Source organism: Papio anubis, chromosome 10 (assembly GCF_008728515.1).
Source record: "Papio anubis isolate 15944 chromosome 10, Panubis1.0, whole genome shotgun sequence".
NCBI lineage: Eukaryota > Metazoa > Chordata > Mammalia > Primates > Cercopithecidae > Papio > Papio anubis.
Genome location: NC_044985.1, coordinates 66,124,227 through 66,142,395, shown reverse-complemented (window position 1 = coordinate 66,142,395; position 18,169 = coordinate 66,124,227). Strand labels below are relative to the sequence as shown.

General features: G+C 36.1%; 1 protein-coding gene across 15 annotated transcripts in view; it reads left to right on the top strand.

The window, feature by feature from the left end:
• Window positions 1-18,169, top strand: part of PDE1A (phosphodiesterase 1A) — a 398,717-nt gene that overhangs the window by 88,996 nt on the left and 291,552 nt on the right. The window contains exon 1 of one of the 15 annotated variants that reach the window (XR_635576.4): window positions 8,951-10,801. The exons of 12 other annotated variants lie outside the window; for them this stretch is intronic. Coding sequence is in view for 2 of the 3 variants with exons in the window: in XM_009182564.3 (XP_009180828.3) it covers window positions 10,749-10,801 (53 nt within the window). In the remaining variant the exon portion in view is untranslated. Of the gene's footprint in view, window positions 1-8,950; window positions 10,802-18,169 lie in introns of those variants that run through there. 2 more of the 15 variants (XM_009182564.3, XM_017946698.3) reach the window with 2 other exon arrangements.

The window sequence follows — 18,169 nt, the reverse complement described above, 5'->3', positions numbered from 1 at the left end:
GTAATGGCTAGGAGGGTGAATAACTTGACCTTGAAAATCCCTTCAGATTCCAGAAGTCTGTGATTCTATTTATAACAAATAACTCATTACCTCAAGGTCAAAAAATTGATGTTCATGAACTATACTGAATGTGTACATTCAAAACAACAGCATTGTTCTGTATTTGCAGAACAACCAAGAGAAGTGAGTTCAGAATCTCCATAAACTTAAGGTAAGAATTAGTTAATAATATACTTGATGTTTATCACTGGAAAAGAAAATTATTTATGAAACAGAGCAAAAGAAAAGAATGAAGATAAAAATATAAAATGATTGTAAGAAACAGAGAGAAAGAATCAAAGTGAATCATATTAGATGGACCCAACCCTACAAGTAATTAAAGCACTAGTAATTAATTCTGTGGACTCTGGTGAAAAGCAGTCCCAGGTTCAAATCTTTGCTTTGTCAGTCCCAGCTGTACAATATTAGCTATCTCTAAAATTAGATACTAATATTGTCCCATATTGTCATCTGGGGAATTCAGTGTAATAGGTTCTGTAGAATCCTCGGTGGTGCCTGGTACATATGTGCTCTGTAATGGCAACAGCTCTTTTATTGGATATAGGGGCTAGGTAATTTCATAAGTAACTCTGAGCCTTACAAGTCTATGAATGGAGCCTGTCTAGCCTTTTCAGTGAAGGTGAAATATCTTATGAAGTGATTTAGAAAAAAAGTAGAGAATTTTTTTTTTTTTTGAGACGGAGTCTTGCTCTGTCGCCCAGGCTGGAGTGCTGTGGTGCAATCTCGGCTCACTGCAAGCTCTGGTTCCCGGGTTCACACCATTCTCCTGCCTCAGCCTCCCAAGAAACTGGGACTACAGGCGCCCGCTACCACGCCCAGCTAATTTTTTTTTATTTTTTAGTAGAGACGGAATTTCACCATGTTAGCCAGGATGGGCTCGATCTCCTGACCTCGTGATCCGCCCGCCTCGGCCTCCCAAAGTGCTGGGATTATAGGCGTGAGGCACTGTGCCCAGTCTAAAGGTAGAGAATTTTAACTAATCAATTAATTATTTTTACAATTTGAATGGCTGCAAACATGATTTCAAAGAGAAAATTACCTTACAGACACACCTTTGTGTTGGAGACCCATTCTGCATGTTGGGGATATATATCACAACTTCATTTGCAAATTTACTAACGATTTTTTTCCCCAAGAGTTTCTCAGTGATGTTTTGACCAGAAATTTTGTTTATACACTTTTATTCAAGGACGATTATACACCAAACAAATGGCAAAATTTGAACTTTAAAGCCTCCAAATATTTAGTCTTCTGCTTTTCATGGTTCATTGATCCATCCACATGCAAGGCTTGTATTGTGAGATTGACCCAAACCAGATAAATGTGTCTCTGAAATCAAGTCTCAATTCCTGCTAGAATTCAACTTAATTTAAATCATCAGAGAATTATAATTTTAAAAATATGGTTGGCCAAGGTGCTTTTTTTCTTTCAGGCTGCTATTAAAACTAAGAATAGGATCATGGAGAGGCAGTGCAATATGTTAGTCAGAACAAAGATGTCAGCATCAGAAAGACTGCATTCAAAACCTATTACTGTAATAGACCAACTATACAGTCTTTGGCAAATTATATAACTTTTCTAAAGTCTAGTTGTCTTGAGTGTGAAATGAAGATATGATATTCTACCTTTCAGGTATGTTATGTAGAATTAACTGAAACAGGGCATATAAAGTATAGTACCTGACACATAGTAAATGACTGCCAAACACATCCCAACTTTCCTCCCTCCACATTTTCCATTGGGTCATGTAGAGAAAAGAGCAGATGAGGGAAAATTATTATTTTCTAGTACCATAGAGCAAGATGAAGGTTCATAGTGTTGAAAAAGATGCAGCATTTCTAAGATAGACTTGATTTCCAGTATTCTATTCTGGTATTAAGCCATGCAATGATGATGCAGTAAATAATGTGTCCAGTATGGGGCTTAGGAAAGCACTACTGACCAGTTTAAATCCTATATGGAATTTGAATTTTAAATTTAATAAAATAAAAGTATTAAAAAATGGTAACTATGGCATGTCGTAGAACAGTTAATGGTAATGATATATTGATATTCAAAAGAAGATAGTAATTCCAAAGATGAGATTGCCAAGGATAGATTATTACAGTGCACTTGGGGTGGAGGGAGTATTCTGTAGAAGCAAAGAGAAAAGCTGAAACTAGAATGAATTTTTTAGGGAGTGAGGGTACAAATACATGTGGTATTTATTAGAAAGGTAATAAGGGTTGTAACCTATATCTATACATTTGGGTTATTTACACAGAACCTTACCAAACACACTATTGGAAGTCTGGCAAAGTCAGTGGATGCTTCTACTCAGTCAGTATGAGTCATGATTAAATCTATTGCTGTCTAATTCTCAAAGCTTAGAGAAGTCAATAGGTTAGCATTTAGAAATTTTCCGTTACTGACATTGATTCAATTCATTTCTTGGTTGTAGCTCTGCACATTTATTCATAAGCATTACTGAAAGCTTAAGCAGACTTAAAAAATTACTAATCCAATTTAGCATCATATTGAAGCCAAACTTAAAATATAGAGGAAAGCAGGTAAGGACGACTCAATATTGAAGTTAGGTTGTTGATTTAGTGATGGACTTCATAGTTTCAGAGAAGCTAACCAAGTCTCAGTATGCAGCTACTTTTGAACAGCTTTCCACTGACTGAAGAATTGCAGATAAGAATATCTTTGGCATATTTGGGGAGTAAACCTCTGAATCACATGCTTTTAAACTTTGATATCACATGGATCACTTCCCTAATTACAGCCCCTCTTTTTATGTGATGGTGTGAGCTTCTGTAACTCTGTAGGCGAATGCCGCATGAGTGACACCACACTGTTTCACCCACCATGTGCACTCGAAATCATGTATTATTGCATGACACTTAGGGCTTATGAAACACTCTGCTTGCTCTTCTTATCCTGCTTGTTGAATATCTATTCATCCCTCAAGCCCCTGTTCAGCCATCTCCTTTTTAGACCTCTGACTCAAGAGAATTTTATATTAAGGAGACTTGTTTTTGCAATGTTCCTTTAACTGCCTACTATACAAAAGCCATTTCCTTTAATAGTAGATTTATATATTGGTTGATTACACACTGAGCAATGGATGTTTGGCTCTGAGAATCTGTTTTAAATTATTTCCTTTGTTGTTGTTGTCGATGTTTTCATAGAATGTTACACTACTTATAGGAAGGTTTTTGACGGGCAGCACTTAAGGCTGTCAGAACTGGTGGGAGTGCTAATTGGAGCCAATCAAACTTTAACTGATCTGCTTCTACACTTCAGTGACAAAGAGGAATTTCTTCTACTTTTGACGTAGAAATCCTTGTTTCTGATGGATTTAACTGACCAGAGAGTTAGCCAATTTGGGGAACAGCTTTTCTTTGTCATTAGAAACTATAAATATGAACTTTATTATTAATTAACCTAAGAAAATAATAATTCTGGTGTATTTTGTTATTGAATTTGTGGTCAATAAACTGAGTCTGATACACAAGTCAAGGGAATCTAGTATAAAGCTACTGAATGAATAGAAAATTTTCTCCTGAGATAGAAAACATTTCTGGTGAGGTTGAGAACCATTTTCAAAGTGATTGTCAGTTGTATTGTTAATTTTACAATTCTCTTTTGCTGTGGTTTGAATGTGTCCTCTCCAAAATTCAGGTGATTTCAGTGTGGTAGTAGACGTAGGGACTTTTCAGAGGGGATTAGGCCAGGAGGGCTGCTCCCCACTTAATGGGATTAAGGCCCTTTCAGGAAAAAAAACAAAAAACAAAAAACAAAAAAGGCTTCATTTTCAATTAGCTTTCCTTTCTGCCTTCTGCCTATTTGAGGATGTAGCAAAAAGGCCCTCACTAAACCAGAGGCTGACACCTTGATATTGAACTTCCCAGCTTCTATAATTGTGAGGAAATGAATTTCTGTTCCTTATAAATGACCTAGTCTCAAGTATTCTGTTACAGCAGCACAACATGGACTAAGATGCCATTGTATTTGCTCTCATTTGTGTAAAGCTCCAGATTTGAAGAAGTGTAATGGCAAATATGAAACACGAATGTAAGTTTTACGAAATGTTTTGAAACATTGCAAGAGATCAGTGAGTCTATTTTTAGGGTCTTACAGTCACATATATGAGAAAAATATATTTTTGGTATAACTTGATTAGGTTTATTTTTATAGTAGTCAGGGTAAATTACATGTTCTGATATTTTCCTCAGTTATTGCATCCTGCAGAATGGATTTATTCATGCATTGAACAGATACATTTGTGAATAAAAAATTAAACAGATTATGATGCACAGAGATTATGATACTTGCTGAGGGAGGAAAAAAAGTGCAGGTACAGGTATATGAAATTAAAATAGGGTTATCAGGAGTCACATCTCTGAAGAGGGACACTGCAATGATATCTGAGCAATGAGCAGGATGAAAAGCATTTCAAACACAAGGAACAGTATTTACAGAAGAGGCAGGATAAGAGCGTGAAGTGTTCAAGGCACAAAATGCCAGCACAGCTAGTGGGGAATGATCCAAAGGTCAGGGTTTTGAGATGAGAGCTACAAGTACATGAGGACTGAATCAGGCAGAACGTGGATGTTGTGGTATGCTGTCCTCATTATGCACCCAGTGAAATGAGTAAGAAAGCTTCATCATATATGGGGATAATATCTTTGTCTCTCTTCCATTTTGATGTGTATGACCAGAAGCACAGGTGTGGACCAGTTTTGAAAACCTAAATGGAAATTTTGAGCCCCTTTAAGACAATATTTCTGAAAGCCAGACTTTGTTCACACCAAAAATTATTTCTCAAATCCTTGAAGCTCTACCTGATATACATGATCAAGGCCTGTAGACTTGAACATTGGGTCTGTTATAGATGGATGAAAGGCATACAAGAGATAAATTAAGATATTTTCTGCCTCATAGGATAGGAAAAGCATCTCTTCTGCCCTGATGAATTATAGAAAAGGGAACCCCCAATGGAAGGTGTTTTGTGCAAATGGTCAAAGTATTTGGACTTCTTTCCTATAAGCTGAAATCCCAGAGGAGGAGCAGGTTTGGTTGAAAGTGAAAAGCTAAAGCAGAGTGGATTTTGCTGTGATTTAGTGAGTTAGCTATGACAGAGTAGAAATGGAGGTATGGTGTGGCCAATCCTAAGTCCTCCTCAGTACCTGTGTGGGATGGAGGCTCAGGAAGTTCTGTTAGACCTGTGAGGATGTCAAAAGCTAGCTGAGATGGGGCAGTCTATCTGTCATGAGCCAGCTGTGACCACAGCAAGAGGCTAGGGGGTCCTAGACAGATGCCAAGGGTTTAATAGCCTCAACAGAGATCCAAGTGGAGGGTGTGGATGAGACTTAGAGGACATTGAAGCAGCAAGGAAGGCTGAGATTGACTCAATCCATGACAAATGACCAAGGTTCCCAAACTAAGGCAATTGATCAGAGAAGCCATGAATTTTAGCTGTAGATGTGTGCAGGAAACCAAGTGACAAGACAGACAAGGGACATAGTTGCAGAGACCAGAGGACACAAAGGAGATCAGGGACCTGCAGGTTTGGGGCTGAGACCACCTCTTTCCTGCCACCTCAAGGTCATAGAAACCCACTTCCTTATAAACTCAGGTGTCTCCTTGAAGAAAAACAATGGGCTGGAGGAAATATGAAAGATTACACATTTAACAGATATGACTGAGTTTTTAGAAAAAGAATATGTATTTCTATAAAAAGATGATGAGATAGCATTAATGATCACTTTGTTCATGTATTAGTTCCCTTAACAAATAACCAGTGAGCGTGTTTTATATACCATGTACAGGGAATACAACAGACACTAATCCCTGACTTTCCAGAGCTTAGTGAGGGTAGTTCCGGGTTGAAGCTATAAGGAAAACAACAACAACAAAAAGCAACAGCTCAATAAAAAAAAAAAAAAAAAAAAAAAGATGCTGTAACTTATTTTCACGTTTGAGTAATGTGCTGTATTTTTAATCCTACGACAATGGAGATGAAAAGTATTCCAGTGGTATGCATGACCTTGTTGTGGTTAAGGAAAGTTAAAAATGACTACAGAGTTTATTCTTGCTTGGACACTAAATTTAAAGAACTTGACATTTTATCATAGGGTTAGTCAGAGAGTCACAGAATTTTAGAGCTGGAAAGGATCTTAGAGTTCATCTGGTCCAACCTCTTAGTTTGACTAGTGAGGAAACTGACTAGGGAGTTGAAGGGAAACTTGCCGCTAAAGCTGGGGTTTAAATATATGTTCTTTGACTTTAGTCTAGGGATCTTTATAATAGAACAGAACTTTCATTCATATCTTAGCAGGAGATAATCTATAAGCCTGTTCAATTCACCTTGGTATCAAGTGAATCAGGGCCCTTTGGAAGTGTTTCTAGGGCTGGTGTTTATAGGTATTGGGAACATAATTGGTGATGTTATGACACTTGAGTAGGGCAGGCGGTTAGAAGAAGAACAGAAACTCTCTAGAGTGGTTAGTTATTTCTTCTCCCAATAGAATGTTAAACACAGCCCAGAAAGATCCTGAGTGACCCCAGAGACAGAGTGCTTGCCAAGATGACAGTCTACTGTAAGGAGTAAAAGCTTGGGCTCAGGAATGAGACATCTTAGTTCAAATCCCAGCTCTATCATGTATCTACTACTTCTTAGTCAGTTGTAAAACTTGTAGCAAGAAATGTGTTATAAAGAATGAACAAAATGCTGAAAGTTGTGAATGACTTACCTTGGAAGGATAAGTCAGATTTAAGTTATTTCAAAAATGATTCTACTCTCACTCACTTATATGCAGTAGTTTTTCCTCTAGAGGTAAAGGGGTAGAGTTATGGTTAGTTTATGAGGAAGAATTTACACCCTGCCATTTATCTCATGGTATAGTTGACCAAGTGGTGTTCCACTTTATTGATGTGATATTTCTAGTTATGACAAATGAAAACTATAGTAGTGTTTGCATTTAATGCCCATGTTTTGCTTTTCATGATTTTAGCAAGACCTTGGAACTTTTCTGGGAGAGGATCACATATTCACTTCATCTTTCATGTATGATATATCAAAAAAAGAGAAAAGATTGGCAACAACTAAACTGAAGTTTAGGTGTGTGAGGTACTCTAATCATACACAAGCCTAGCTTTAATTTTGGTGAATGGTAGAGAAGGAAGAGTAAAAGAAGCAGTGTTGTGTTTTTTTTTAAATTAAGATAATATCATATATGTGTCATGATAAAACCTAAAATGCCATCTAATCCTTTCTTTCTTGCATTTTCTTTTCCCTCCTGCACTTAATTTAAAGCTCATTAAAATATATAACTTGTAACATTGTGTTGAATTAAATGTTGTTTAACAAAAAGAACACACATGTGGTCTCACATGCTATTTGACTAGACTTACATGGTTAAACTGAGAACCTGCAGACCCATGCATTTTCCAGTGCTTGGGATGGCATAATATCAAATGACCTTTTTGCCATTGCATGCTTTGGCACTTGTGTATTACAAACACAGTCAGACAATAACAATGAAGGAAATTAGGCAAAGAAAAGCTTACCTTTTGTCCATGATGCTTAATGGAAAATACCACGACACTCTTAGGGTCCTTTTGGTTGGAAAGGTTACATGGGTTAATCTATGCGTTTTGTCACACAAAATGAGTTGGTTAGATGGAATTCTTGGTGTGTTTCAGCTGAGTGTTTTAGCAAATTAACATATTTATTGAGCACCAGTTAGGACAGTTTCTAACAGCACTGAGTTGGGTAGGGTATGTGTGTGAACGTGTTAGACAAAGTCAGCCTGACTTTGTTTTTCCACAACAGGAAAAATAAAAACACCTTTTCTGACTCCCCCTCAGGAAAAAAACTATTCATAATAAATCATAGTCTATTGTATAAGAGACTTGGCCTTTTTATGTATGCATATATTTTAGTATTTTGCACACTACAGTTGTGTTAATGTAGGGAATATATTTTTGTAATTTAATTAATAATCATGAAATCTTTCTGTCTTATTGAATACTACATTAAAGTTGAATAAGTTGATAAAGTCAACTTTTTTCCAACGTTAAATTTAAATGTTCTTTGAGAAAAAGCTAATAAAAACATTTAAGAAATACATATTTTTCTTTGTGCCCAGTGAATATTTAATTTACTGGTGTCATCTGAATGCTCTATAGGATCTAAGATTGGTTTTAAATATAGTGCTTTCCATAAAGTGAATCTAAACTTTCTAACGTAATCACAGAAAAAAAATATATATATAAACCTAAGGTAATGAAGTATGTTATGGATTTCCCGTGATTAACAACTTTCAGATTCTTCAGCTGGTAATCAAGCCTTTGGGCTTCAAGTTATATTGCATACTTGCTTGCCATTTGAACTATACCTTGGCTAGATGTTTATTAGTATTTGTCTTGAGTTCCCTCCATTGTGTTCATGTAGAAATTGTCTCACATTTCCAATTCAAAAGAAGACAAAATGAAAGTTAATTTTTAAAAGTTGATGGGCTAATTATTTTCTTGAATTGTCCCTCGGGAGGAATATTTATGCTATATTAATGGTAATATAGGTAAACCATGACTACAGAAATTGAATACTACCCACAAATGCAAAAACCCTTCCAGAAGACCTGTACAATGTGTTATTACTTATGTGCTTTTCTAAATACAGAGAAAGCCAAAGCATATGGTAATAATAAAGCATCTGCTTCAAAGGTCTGCATCTAAGTTTGTTTATAGATGGTCTGTATATTTAACTGCTATATAGCACACATGTGAATTTATCATTGGATACTTATTGATCATAAAGAGAACAGTGGCATAGATGTCACTATATAACTATGTAATATCTGTATAAATATGTTATATATAATATAAAATCATCTTTTTATTTATAGCTTCCTTATTTATTTATAATGGTACATAATAAGTGTAGCTTTTTAAGTATCAGGCGTCATAACTTCTATGACAGTTTCTTGGCAAGATGCAGACTAATCATATTTAGAAATAACATGATAGTACCATTAAAGCTGGAAGGAAATATAGAATTCAATTAATATTATAATTTCATTTTACAAAGAAGAAGATGGGCTCAGACAGGTCAAGAAATTTGCCCTCAATGGCCCGGCATATTTACAATAGAACTAGGACTAGAACCCATTTATTTTATTTTTAGTTTAATGCTCTCAGACTGATTACATTTCCTAGTTTGGATTAGAAAGGCTCAATAAAATCCATGATTCCCTTATAACTCTCTTCTGCTTCCTTATCTCTCCTCAGGGAGGAAAATAAAAAGGTGATCTTTCTCCCTGTAAGTATTTGGAGAGTGCCAATAACTACAGATTGTATCCTCCTTCGTGACATTTGATCTTTATTTTTATGGATCATTCAACTGAAGGCATGCACGTTACTCATTTCCCCCTCTTATTACATGCATATATTTAAAACATTCTAATCATGCTTTGAAATGATTTAGTTTATTACAAATCTCTGATCTGGAATCTTATGACATTATTGACTGAACAGGAGCTTTGTTAGTGATTCAGATACAGGAAGGTCTCCAAAATAAGTTACATTAAAATACGAGTATTCCCTTTATCTGGAACTAGAATAAGAGTTCCCACAGTGTAAATCTGTCTTCTAAAAGACAACAATTTTTAATATCATTTATTTTCAGTTGTTCACAAATTCTTTTATACCTGCTTTGCTTTCCTTTTACTTTTATAAATCCAAATTTCATCATATAATATATAAACCATAGGCTCCTGGGCACTGTGGAGGGACTTTTTGTTAAAAAAGCATGTGGCTGTGTGTGTGTGTTTCCATCTCTTTTTTGCAAGAGATATTTCCTCTTAGTTGGAAAGCCACATTTGGGTACAGACATCTGGGTATAATGTCACCAGTAGAAATTAGCATTTTTTGTTTTTCTAACTTTTGAAGCTCTGGTCAGCTTCACATGAGCTTCTATCAGTTGATATGGCATCTTCAACTTCAGCCAAGAGGAGGCTATTAGATTATAAGTGCTAAAAATGATGAGTCGTCTCCACACTTCAGCCAGCATGAATGCAAGCAAGATTGTAAAATAATTATAATCTGAAGCGGAGCCAGCCATGCAACCCCAGCCTATCTTTCTTCATTAATTTGTATACAGTTCTTATTTCAAGAGAACAAACTTTCAGAGGGTACTCACATGGGGCTGCTGAACCAGCTGTACAACTTTTATTTTGAAGAAAAAAAGTTGAGCCTCAGAACAGTCTGTTTTAAAGACAGGGAGGGACTTAGCCTTTCGGAGCTTGACCAGCATGTGGAAGGAGAGCTCTCATGGCTGCAATAACGTAGGGCGTTTCTACCTGGATGACACTGGGGCAGGAAGTTTTCTGTTTGTTTTGTTCTGTTTCGGAGGGTCCCGTGCACTTCTCTTGCCTGGATCAACGTGACTCTTGGTGGTTTTTGCACACCCTGCTCTGTGGGGGAGTGCCCCAACGTGCCTGTCTTATGTGGCCTCTATGGACACACTGCTCAGCTGGCAGAGAGCAGGGAAGTTTTCTCCCAGCACCCAAAAAGAGAAAGAGGAAACTACTTTTTCTTTCTGGGCTCCTTGCAGCACAATAGATCAGAATAAGCTTCCAGATTTCCTCTCTGGAGTTTCTGGAGTGGTTTCCAGGAAGAAGTTAAACCTTCACCTTTAAATGGATGACCATGTCACAATCAGGAAGAAACATCTCCAAAGACCCATCTTTAGGTAAGTAATGCTGCATCCCAGGTGGCTCTAGGGCTGTCAGGAAAAATAGTTTCTCCCTTCATCCTTAATTTGGGGTTTCTGCCACTAATCAAGAGCAATCAAGAGTGCTTAAAGTTTAACTTCAGGCATATCGAGGGAGCCTTTTGATTTTTCATTTTCTGAAACTTTGTGTACAAACTCTTATCAACTCCTGAAAATACATTTAAAAAACATCTTAACTATTCAAGCACATAAATGACATAGTACTGGAAAAACTTTGGAAACGTTATGCAATCTGTAGCTGTTTCTGTGGGCTGTTGCACAGCCCTCTAAATAGGAAACGTTGTGCTTAGTTCTTTCAACTGATTATAGGGCAAGAGCAGTGTTTCAGTGCTGTGAATACTACACCTTTCAGGAGTTAAGTGTCAGGAGATAAATTTGAACTTGATAGCTACTTTACTAGAGTGAACATTTTACAACTTGTTCAGGAATATCAGACCAGCAGTTAAACAACAGGGTGATAGGAAAAAATTTACACTGTGGTGGAATCTATGACCAGGCGAAATGTAGATACAGTGTAATGGATTGAGCTAACGTTTAATTTTGGAGGGAGGTACACCCTTTCTCTAAGAAAGCAGCTGTTTCTTCATTGACTCTTTAATTCTGGATTCTTTAGTTACCTATTATGTACTTTAGAATTTATAATAAAAAATTAGTAATTTAAAAGTATCTAGAAATTGAACACTATTTTTTGCACCTTAGAAGATTTTTAAGAAAGTCAGTTATATATCAGTTTTGTTCTTTCCACAAAATAATATTATAAATAAAGCAGAGATACTACATGTTACAATGTTAAAGTCAAGTTGCAACCACTGGTTTTGGTCTGGAATTAAATACAGGATGATAAAACGTATGAGCAAAATTTCTCTGTGGTTTCTACATAATTAATGAATAGACCTCGAGGAATATAATTATATAAAATGTGGCCATTTTTATGTATTGATTAAACATTAGTACTGAATTATTAATAGCAGCATTATACTTTTGTAATGCTTAAAACAAGATGTTAGCTTGAATCTGTTTTAAAGTCTTCCTTTGAACATAAATTATATTTAAATTCATGTATATGGATTTAGTATTATAATCCCCATCTACTTAAATATGTTTTCATAAGTTTTATGTAATGATGTTGGTAAATAACCAAAAATCTAAAATGACCCCCAAAATATATTCACCTACCATATTTCCTGAAAAGTTCTTCCAATTGTATGTAGTATCTATATTTTCCCAAGTGTACGTGCAACTTCAAAAAGGCATGATAGTTGCCCAGATGATTCTAAACTCAACACCAGTGAGGCACAATACCAGTGAGGGCACCTGCAGCAGTTTGGAAAGGCAAGGTTGTGTTGGGTAAAATCAGATCCACCTAGCCATCATCTTTATTGTATTACCCCTTTGGAGAGCTGTGGGGATTGAAGCAGTTGGTTTTCACCAGTGATTTATGCCAAATCCTCATTTCTTCCTGATTAGTTAATTATATGCTTAGGTGCTATGGGGCAGGTGGATTGCAGCTTAACTGCACGTCTGTGCTTATTTATGTAAAGAATAGAACTTTGTGGAAGCTGAGATTCTTTGCGCAGATAATTAGAATGAAATTTGTCAAATTCAAGTGATTTGCTTCATGATCCTGGTGCTCTCATACTTTCACCAGGGAATTGTTACAAGTAAGTCTAGAAATGGGTCTTTGACTGACAACAGATTAAAGCTATATGTGGGAGCAGGATTTCCTGGTCATCTGGCACATTGACAGTTGGCATTGCTTTTACCAGGGTATTATTGTGATGAGGGAAAAGGGAGATAGAGAATATCTTAAAAGATTCAAATAACTAGGCTTAATTGCACAAAGAAAGTTTGGAGCTGATTTCCATAACACAGACTTCCCAATAGCTAGTTGTACTTTTAGGGAAGCTGGCAGTGAGTTAAGCTTGCTTTTGATGCGTTGCCTCTTATCTCATGCCTCACTTCATTTTCTTTGTCAGCTTCCTTTCTTAGGCACCTTGTTCTCTGAGACTTTCCCTGGGCTGTCTGGCCTCTCACATTGAGACGTCTTTCTCAAGACTGACTTTTCAGAGACCCATGTACCAGAACTTTCCTTCTCAATATGTAGTTGTAACTGCACCCTACTTCCTAGGGGCCTTGCACACTAAATCTCAATCCACTTTGCAGGCAAATCTGTGCTAGTGTATTTTATGTGTGCTAGTGGGGCCAGTTATAAGCTTAATGGACATTTTATGAAAATGGTATCTTGGCTGTTTAAAAGTAATTCATTTAAAATTTCAGTCATTAAGAAATATTTGACCAGGTGCCATGGCCAAATATTTGTAATCATGCTTGTAATCCCAGCACTTTGGGAGGCTAAGGTGAGTGGATAGCCTGAGTTCAGGAGTTCGAGACCACCCTGGGTAACATGGTGAAACCCCGTCTCTACTAAAATACAAAAAATTAGCCAGGTGTGGTGGTGTGCACCTATAGTCCCAGCTACTTGGGAGACTGAGGCATGAGAATCGCTTGAGTCCTGGAGGCGGAGGTTGCAGTGAGCTGAGATTGCACCACTGCACTCCATATTGAGCTGTAGAGTGAGACCCCAACTTAAAAGAAAAGAAAAAAATATTATTCCAGGATTTTTTTTTGAAATATTTGGCTCATCGATATAGTTTCAAATTTCTATATACAGGTTAATTTCTCCTATAATTGAAGCTCTAGCTTTAATTCTAGTCACCTGGCCTTCACTGATTGACTACCAGTGTCCACTTCTGAGTCCATGGTGCTTGAGAGTTCAGATATGGGGGAAAAAAAACTTATGGGACCTCACATGACATATCATTGAGGATATACCTAGATAAATGTGATACAGGCAAGAGATGGGTGCCATAAAGGAGGTGATAACATCCTGGGAGATTGAAATGGAAGTGACAGATTTCAGGAATGACTGATTCTAAACACCTAAGTGACTGGAAAGATATGAGAGCAAGAGTTTTTTTTTTTTCCAATTTAATTTTGAAGATTTAATTAAAATCAGTTTTTCATCAGCACAGTCATCCTAAATTTCGGAAAGTAAGAGTCACCCATCAAGTGGAAAAAGTTACTGAGAGGTTTTGGAGTAGATGGTGAACACTGAAATTTTTTAGCTGGCTACGATATTAGGAGGCTTGGGAGGAATCTTGCATATCATTTAGATCCTGCCTTTAAGAATGTCTGGGGCTCCTACAGTAAAGATTCCAAATCATTTCCCATAGGTAGGTTATCAAATCTATTTTTTAAAAAATTTCCTTGGAAATTTTAGATATATATTTTCATATCATGTCAATGAGGCAAGGAACACAGGCTAAGTTTCTTTCATGGCCAAGGCAGGAGTTTATATTATTTCCTTTATGGCTATCATGTGGAAGTGTGGCATCAATGAGACTATCGAGCCCTGAGCATATGTGCATGGTGAGTGCCTTTTAGGCACACGGTGATTCTGCCTGCACAGGCTCTTCCAGCTCAAACTGGTATTGAGAAAACACGATGCTCCTTTTCCTCAAGAGAAACACTTTGAGTTTTATAATTTTCTGGAAAGAAAACACAATCACAAAAGTATATTAATATGTTTTCAATCAATGCTGCTAAGTTCCTCAGCATGTAACAAATTACTGTACATATATTTTTAAAATCCAAGATGTGAATCAACACTTCATATATGAGACCTCACATAGATACATTCCTTTAGGCTTTTGAAAACCTTTGTTTCTATATTCCCAGAGATCTTTATCTCTGGTAATTATAATAATTTATCTCTTTATATGACTATATTCATTAATTTGCATTTTAATATTAAATGATGTAACACATTCAAATGAAGGATCTTTATGTAACTTTGGTAAAATAATTGTTGAAGACATTTACACCTTATAGCATACTCATCTTGATTAGTAAACTTTCTATAGTCCCATGTGATAAATCAACCTTAGACTATGATACCAAAAAAAATCTGTTTCTTCTAATAAAATTGCACTAATAAAGTATTTGTCTGAATTTCACTGCCTCAAAGCATTTAAGCCTGGGCTTTTGTTATAATTATTTTCTCTTACTTAATATTTTGTTTTATCAGATTCTATTATATGCGCATTTTCCCCATTTGTTTCTCCAAATTCTTTCTAGAAGTAGGCAGTGAAACAATGAATTTTAAAAGTAAATTGAAATGATTCTTACATGTTAAACTTTAGTGTTATTTGGAGCCGACAATCTTTTGAAGCTCTTTCATGGTTCAGAAGTGGTTAGGTCACTTTTGTGATAATTTTCCATTAGAAATAAAACTAAAAAGCCACAAACAAAATCATGCAGATAGTTCCTTATTAGGCCTGTAATTGAGAACAAGTCTATACATCCAGGATCAAAGATACTAAAGACAACAGGTTTCCAGACTAGTGAACACCATATTGGGATCTCGTAGCATTTAGATCACACGGTTTCTTCTCTTTATGTCTTCTCAGAAGCTTTATTTTCACAAGTATCTGTTAGCAGAGGAATTCTGAGTGTGTATTTGGCAGGCATATTTTCTTCATATAATAATGGAGAAAGCAGTGGGATGAAATAAGAAAGCCTAGAAAAAGAAAAGCACATCCTAATTTTGTCTGTGGACCTAATGGCTATGGTTAATGCCTATTGCTGTTAGTGACTTAACTGATTTTTGAAATGTATTCCAAAGATCAAAGCAAAAAAGATAAACACGTTTGAATGTAAGGCAGATAATGTTTACCATGAAAGAAAATTTCAGACATTACAGTGCCTTGTTATTTTTCCAGCTGTGATAAAAGTAGCTCTAATTTTTAAGTGGTCATCACTAATAGATAAACTATGATTTGTTATACATTTTAATAGCAGGCGGTAAATTTAATGCCAGGCATTTATTCCTGCTGGTATTATTTCACCCACAGTCAGCACAATTTAAATTATCTCCAATAAGCTAGCATCATAATTATCAGCAGCAGTAGCAAGTATTGATATTAACACCAAGAGAGAAAATTCATAGAAAACTTGGTGTATTTTTAGGCAAGCTATATGCATGTAATCTTTTGGATAACTCCATGAGGCAGTATTAAATCTACAATTAATAATTTTGGGTAGAGTCAGGAAAAGGGTATGATTGAAATGTGGGGAGGTGTCTCCCACTCTGGAGCTACCCAAATGTCATTTTCTCAGCTAGAGCAGCTTGATGACATGTACATTTATCTTAGACATTGGTAAGATTTCGAAATGGCTTTTCAGAGATTTGGAATGAGCTAAATAAGGAAAATTAAGATTATGCGGGTAAAACAATTTACTGGGATTATTAATGATTTTATACCATCTGGAAAATTTTATGTTTATAGTAGTCAGCCTATTTCACATAGTGTTTAGGTAAAAAGCAATGAAAAAAAAAAAACCAGTCATACTGGTGGATACTTGCTTAAAAGACGACCTGTAGGTATGTAGAGATGGAATAAATTTAAAGAAGTCTGTAGTATTTTTGAACCTAGTCTCCTCAGTTCTGTGACTGGACATAATGTAGTTTTGACAGTTAGTTCTCATGGGAAAGCTTCAGTTTATTTATGTATTTGATTATGGCCACTTGGACACGAGCTATAATTGAGGAAAATTCAACATTTCCTGAATTGGAGCTGCTGGAAGTGTACGGGGCAAGTTCCAGTGCATTTGAAGGAATAGATGATAATACTTCCAGATTTACTATCTTTGTAATAGCCAAGCCGGCTGCACTGAAGCCTTACTTTTTGTTATGTAGAAGCGTTAGTTCTGGGTCAAGCGGGCATCCACGTTTAGTGTTTTGGTGTCTCCAGCCTTTAGGATTTTAGGATATTATTTTTAGAAGAGTTTTTACATTAAACCAGAACAGATATTTAAATATTAATTGTATATGTATTAACCAGCTGTTTATAGGCTTGAAAAGTTATGTGCTTTTATTATGAAAACCATCACTTCAGCCTTAAAATATTAATATTTAATTTGACTTTTTTAAGGATCAGAGAGCTTGGAACAAATTGATTAGAAACCAATGGTAATGAAAAACAGTGGGGCTGTATCTTGGTCATATAAAAGTGGCAGTTATGTCAGTTCTAACTGAGGTAGGGAAAGAGAATCCCCACCTGGTCAAGTCACTTTTAAATTATATCATTAAATTAAATTTGGATGAAAATAGGGATATGTGATGATCTGGGCCCACCTGTTTGTTAGAGATCACTAACAAAGATGCCAACAGCTTATATCTATTCCAGTAGTGATGTCTCTGTCGAAAAAAAACAAAACAAAAGAGAAAACAGAAAAAAAGAGACTCTTGCTAATTTTTGGACCCATTGGGCATTTACTGCTCAGTCCAGCTGCATCCAGTTATTATTTCTAACAGCGCAGTGACATTTTAGCAGCATGTCTTCTGCTGTACATCTCGCTCATTCCATTATAATTAAGTAATTAATTAGTATTAATTCATTCTAGTATAATTCTATTATAATTATTATGATTCTATTATAATTAATTAAGTAAGAGGATCAGCTCCCCTATGAAACTATAAGATCCCTGAGGCTAGAATCAATACTGAATTCATCTTTGTATTTCTCATAACTTTTAGTAGAATGTATTTTATAAGTAAGCATTCACCTAGTTCTTCAACTTAAATACCTACAGGGACCACACTGGTATTGTAAATGTGTGAAATACGATATGGTGGGAACGTAGTAGGTGCAAAACAAAAGGCATTTAGTTTGACATTTTTAAAAACACTAAAACCCTAAACGGGATCTAGCTGCAGACTGCTAGCTGGTGCCCCTTGAACTGAATGAATGATAGAATGAAGAGTTTGTTTTGTTAGGTCCACACAGTGGTCTTCTCTCCATTGTTAGGGTGAACAAATGGCCAGTAGAGCTTAGCTGAAAATTCTGGCAATTACATCCAAGAGGTATACTAGGAGGATGAGTACTTGGTTCTTGTTTCTAATCCTTACTAAAGAATGAGAAAATCACATTAGCCGGGTCTGGTGGCAGGTACCCGTAGTCCCAGCTGCTAGGGAGGCTGAGGCAGGAGAATTGCTTGAATCTGGGAGGCGGAGGTTGCAGTGAGATCACGCCACTGCACTCTAGCCTGGGCGACAGAGTGAGACTCCATCTCAAAAAAAAAAAAAAAAAAAAACTCTACAGCATAACTATACTAATAACTTCTATATAATTTTGTAGCATTAAAGGAATAGATGAAGTATATAATTCTTGAATGAATAAAATGCATTTGTGTTAGTACCACCTTGAATTATTCCAGTATCAGGAAATTCAGTGCCTATAGGCATTTCAAGTTTGAATTTAACTT